General features: G+C 40.9%; 1 protein-coding gene across 1 annotated transcript; it reads right to left on the reverse strand.

The window, feature by feature from the left end:
* Nucleotides 1–3,459: 3,459 nt before the first annotated feature.
* On the reverse strand, nt 3,460–4,499 carry ptf1a (pancreas associated transcription factor 1a). Its single transcript, XM_042497032.1, has 2 exons — nt 3,829–4,499; nt 3,460–3,674 (listed from the first exon to the last, which is right to left on the reverse strand). The coding sequence occupies exons 1-2, from the start codon at nt 4,448–4,450 to the stop codon at nt 3,472–3,474; spliced, it is 825 nt and encodes a 274-aa protein (XP_042352966.1). The 5' UTR covers nt 4,451–4,499; the 3' UTR covers nt 3,460–3,471.
* Nucleotides 4,500–5,684: the final 1,185 nt, after the last annotated feature.

Genomic DNA, 5,684 nt, shown 5'->3' on the forward strand with positions numbered 1-5,684 from the left:
TAACCGATTTACCTTTTAATGGAATCTAAGTTATTTGCGCTCACATTTATGTTGGAGCAGTTTTTAAGACAGCAGACTTTTAAATAAATAAGACTATTTTCACCCTTTGAAACCTCGGAAAAATTATTTGACTTCTTAAAAAAACATGACAAGATTAGAATGCAAAGAGCATCATTTAAAAACTGGCCCAAAAAATGCAAAAAAAAAAAAAGTACATGAAAATTACCCAAAAATTACGAAAATCAAAGACAAAATTTTTTTTTAAAAAAAAAAGTCTAAAAGAAGTCAAATAATAGTAATAAAAATAAATAATAATACTATAATAAAAATAAAAACCCATAAACATTTCCTGAAAATAATTTTAGATTGGCTATATAACTATAAGGTTAATGTAAATATAGTTTTGGGACATTTTTCCCTATAGCTTTTTTTTCTCCCAAATCTCCTTATGTTTTATAATAACTTCTTGTCAAGTTGCTCATTTTCATTTTCCCCATGTTTTTTTTTAAAGGCTAATTAATTTGTTCAGGGCTCAAAGGCTTAACTACTTGTGAAGGCGTCCAAACGCGGCAGAAGAAAAGTGATGTCGATCTTGGTTTCAAGGGGTTAAAATAATGGTCTCTTTCTGACTGAAGAGTGTATTTACAACAACACCGTCATTGTTCCAAACGCTTTTATATTTTTTATACCCAATTTGGGTAATCTATCGGAGTGCGTCATGCTGTTATAAATAACAGACTGACAGCAGCAATCCGATAAATGCAGTGGATCTCAAATCTTTAATAAATTGCCTCTTCTGTAAACTTTCTGTTGAGCTCATGACTTCAGCAATGATGGAAAAGACTGAAATCAGGCACATTTAAAGCCTGAAATTACATTTCATTGAGTAGAACTTTAAGAAGTTCCACATCTGTGGTTGTTATTAGTGATTTTTCCTTCAATAGTTTTAATTGGGACCTGCAATATCTGAAATTCAAACATGCTTCCTGCATTTTCCCGTTTGAAATACGACTTAATTCAGATTTGAATTTCAGAAATCTTAGAATGCTGAGAGCTCAGAAATGATAACAAAAATAAAATAAAATAAAATAAAACGGTTCCTCTTTTGCTTGGCAATGTACCGCGGTGTGGTTAATGTTGGTCTGTCTGTGTGTGGACAGTGTGGACATACTGTAGGTATGAAAGCGCGCTGCCTGTCTGGCTCTATATGGTGAATCAGCGGCCTTTCTTGCGCAGCGCCGAGCCTTTCTCAACCAAATTACCGCTTGGCGTGCCCCCCTAAATGTCCAGGCCTGCTGAGAACTAAAGGAAATAAAACCTGTCAGACAGTAAAATGGTCATGTCCTTTTAAGCCTTGCCAAGCCCGTAGCCGGAGTGACAAGATAGCCGGGAGTATTTCAGCCTGTCCCTTCCGCTTGGCTGCGAGCGCACCAAAGGATGCAGAGGCGCTTTGCGCTGCGCACACTAAAAACCATCAAAAGGTGCGAGAAACTACAATGCTACCAGTGTTTTAACCCCTCGGCTGTGCTGCCACAGGGCCCTCCTGCCAAAGAGATGAAGTTGCCCAGCATTGACTCGCTAACATTTGACTTTCTAATGGCTGTAATAGGATTACATGCTCCTGTCGCGCTGGTAATGAGGAGCGGACGGACTCACAGAGGACCTGAGAAGAGAGAGAGAGAGAGAGAGGGAGAGAAACAACACTGGAGCTCCCCGACACTTCAGAATAAAAAGCAGAATAACGTGGCATCCGAAAAAAAAAAATTAAATACCCATTTTTTGGCCGCAAAACACAAAAGAATTATCAGATAATAGTTATAGGATAAACAGAAATCTGCGCTCGTCTACCTGTTGCGCTGGCTGATTTTTTAAAATCCAAACTCTGGCAGTCCTGAGAGCAGCCCTGCAGCAGTGCTTTGCATGTCCCCTCAGCCTTGTGCTTGCAGCTTCAGGGGCCACATGGTTCATATAGGCGGCGGTGTGTTGGTGGTGTGGGGGCGGCCCAGAGGAGGCCGTGGGGACACATGTTGGAGGGATGCCGCTACCACGGGAAAATCTGTCCCGGCAGCACCTGGCAGCACAGAGCGGCATTCAACAGCTTCCCACCATCCTGCTGCACGCCCGCGTGCGCTTTAAACACCTTCAGCTGTTGTTGGTATACACTGTCTACTCATTAGCATCTCATTTGCACATTTATGTCACAATATTGGGCTGCATGAGTTTGGGTTAAGTTTCCCTTATTTATTTTCACTCTGTCACAGCAGTTAAGGAGCAGCATCTGATAGGCTGCTATACTGACAGACTACTCACCCAAATAATAAGATGTTAATATGAGGCATGACAACATGCTTCATTCAGTCAGGTACCAGCAATCATATGTGTGCCATGACATACATTATCTGAAGGAATATCACAACAGAAAATCAGGATCTGACTTAACTCTGCTAGATAAAATAATAATAATTTAAAAAAGGGTCAGTATCAGGTAGTAACATGAAAAGTGTATTGTTATAACAAGATGTTTGTCACGTTTACGAGATCTTTTCATACTATAACAGGATGATTTTCAAGTTTTTTGCAAGACATTTTAATGTTATAACAAGATATTTTTTTCAAGTTTTTGCAATATATTTTCATGTTAAAACAAGATAGTTTTCACACTTTTAAAAGACATTTTTATGTTTGTCTATGTTTTCACGTTTTCACAGATATTTTAATGTATTAACAAGATATTTTTCGATTTTTTTCACGATATTTTCATGTTATAACAGGATATTTTCACGTTATAACAAGATCATGAGAAGATATTTTTCCACGTTTTAACATGATATTTTCAAGTTATAGGCAACTTGACACATTACACGTTATTACACGATAGGGGATCACGTTATTAGCCTGCATGAAAGGTTTCACATTGTAAGATAAATTGTTATAACAAAAACAATCTGTTATAACATGAAACATGAAAACTTCTTTAATTTGTGTTGTGAAAACATGACAGATATTTTATTATAACTAGAAACTTTGGACAAGTGGTAACGGACAATGAATGAATGAATGACAACACACACACACACACACACACACACACACAGGATAATGATAAGGACAATGAAAGTTTTTTCATCAGTAAGTGCTTTTATTTTCAGATTGAATATAAATATAAATCATTGTACAACAATATAAAAATATTTCTATCATTCATTGAAATTAAATTAGAACATATATTATCGCCTGTGAAAACATAAATAAATACATGATTGCCAGTTGCCTGAATTACAAAAATAAAATTATCAACATGATAAAACTATATACAACATTGAATACAATATCGCAAACTGTACAGTGAGCTCACATGGTGTTCACATTTTTGTTTTTGCAATGCGCTTTCAAACGCGCATTAACATAGTCCATTTCACATTTACAATGTGCGTTTTCCAGGAGGAGTCAGGGGGACTGAGGGGTTCGGGTTCAGGCCACCAGGCCGAACGGAGGCTCGTTTTCAATGTCTGTGAGGCCCGCTTTGTTGTGCAGTTTTCTGGGGTCCTCCGGGGTCCACACCTTCGCGGTGCGGATGATATTCTGCTCCCGGAGCTGCTTCTCATCCGACCAGGACAGAGAGTGACCGGCCAGGGGTGGCAGGCCGTAGTCCGGATCGCTAGGAGAGGGAGACCCTGAGGAGAGAAAAAAACAACAAAATTAATGTTAGTTACATTGTGTTCATATGCATAAATCCAAATAATCGCATGCATAAATCTCAGGTGCGTAAAAAGACAGTTGTTGCGTCACTTGTCAGGATAAATGAGTTGAATCTTGAAATGGACCTACTTGTTCCTCTATGACAGATAATGACCTTCTTGGGCTGCGCGTGCGTCTCGCTGTTGGAGTTTCTGATGGGCAGATCGGACTGCACGAGCTCGGCGAGGAAGTTGATGTAGCCGATGGCGAGCCGCAGCGTGTCCACCTTGGACAGTCTCTTCTCGTAGGGCAGGGTCGGGATGTGGGAGCGCAGCCCCTCGAATGCGTCATTGATGGACTGCATCCTCCGCCGCTCGCGGACGTTGGCGGCCTGTCTCAGCTGCTGCATCTCCATGTCTGACCGCATCCGCCTCCTGCGTTTCAGCAGCGGCCCGCCGTGATGGTGTCCCATCTGCGGGGACAGGTCCGGGGTGCTGTCCGCGCAGCCGTACGAGAAGGTGGAGGACGAGGAGGAGAAGGACAGGTTGCCGATGTCGTAGTCTCCATCGTGAGGCGCTGCTCTGCCCGAGCCCTCTTTGCTGTAATAGTCTTGGAAATGACTTGCGAGGAAGTCCACGTCGTCATCCAAGAAGTCATCAGTGTCCAAGTGTCCGTCTCTCGAGGACTGGTCGGTGAAAAACTCGTCATCGTCGAAGTAAGGAGGGGAGGAGAAAGAGTCGAGCGCAGAGAAAGGGTCCAGCACAGAGTCCATGTTTGTCCCCGCGAACAATGACTCAGTGTTCTTTTATCAGCTCGCTGTGTTCCGCTGCTCGCCGTCAACACTTAGTTTTAGTTGAAGAACCGGCACGCGAGGATTCTTTATAGCGACATCCATAGTCGCGTGCCGCTGGCCAGGAGTGCCAACCAATCAGAGCTCTGTCCGCGCGGCGCACCTCGAAATAATCCCCCAGAACGCCACGCCTCCTGTCCTCGACAGTCCGGGGTCTCCGCTAACATCTCAACTCTGCGCTGACACACACACACACACACACACACACACACATATACACATATACATATATATATGTTCAAGACAGGCTAAATACTTGGCACATCAGCCTGTTGAAGTTGGATTTTTTTCTGAAATATTTGAGTTTTTAATACTGTATACATATTTCCTGTATGTTCTGGTTGTATTTTGACTGAGAAATAAACATGTCGAATAATTATAACTTTGCTAAAATAACAGATTAAGGTGGCCTACAACCTTTTTCACAGTACTGTAGGTCTATTAACAGTTTGTGTGCCAATGACCATAGGCCTATTTTGACTATTTTGAATGTTTGACGTTGCAGTTATCTGATTACAACAAAGACTGACTTAAAACATGTTAAAGACTAAAGCTGAAGACGGAGCTTATATATGTGGTGGACAATTCAAGTTTATTTCTTTTCATCTTGCAGGATAGTGGTGTAGGACATCAGTGAAATGCTTAGGTCACTAAGCAGCAACAAGTTCCACAAGGGTTTTTCACTCATAATTTCAAAATAAGATACCATTAAATAGCCACAATAGGTTCACACTACGTCAGCTGTAAAGCTTAATTAATAACATTAAGCCAACTTCTAAAAGGGAGCAGTGTGTGATGTCAAGCTGTTTTTGACACCACAGTGATATGAACAGGCACATTGCTGACACTAACAAAAAGCTGCCATTTGTGTTTTGGAACATAAAGCAGCGAACATAACAGCTAACTACAAATTCTTCCAAAATTTCTCAACTTTTCTTCTCAAATTTAATCAATTTTTAAGTCAGCCGGTTTTGAATTAAAAGAAATAAGTTTCTTTTCATAGTATCTTACCAGCAACCCCCAGTTTAACCTTTCAAAGGGGCTGTTACAGGAGATGGAGGCCAAGTCAGTGTCTGAGAATAAAAGCAACAGGTGTTATAAACAAAACAAACATCAGTGTTACAGTAAATGCTAAAACAGAGGACAAGCAGACTGG

This window comes from Plectropomus leopardus, chromosome 12, assembly GCF_008729295.1.
Source record: "Plectropomus leopardus isolate mb chromosome 12, YSFRI_Pleo_2.0, whole genome shotgun sequence".
In the NCBI taxonomy this organism is placed as follows: Eukaryota; Metazoa; Chordata; class Actinopteri; order Perciformes; family Serranidae; genus Plectropomus; species Plectropomus leopardus.

Excerpts from the sequence above, each read along its gene's own strand:
- ptf1a (XM_042497032.1), bottom strand. The coding sequence starts at position 4,450 with ATGGACTCTGTGCTGGACCCTTTCTCTGCGCTCGACTCTTTCTCCTCC. Across the intron at positions 3,675-3,828 it reads TATCTGTCATAGAGGAACAA|GGTCTCCCTCTCCTAGCGAT; the intron begins GTAGGTCCATTT and ends TTCTCTCCTCAG.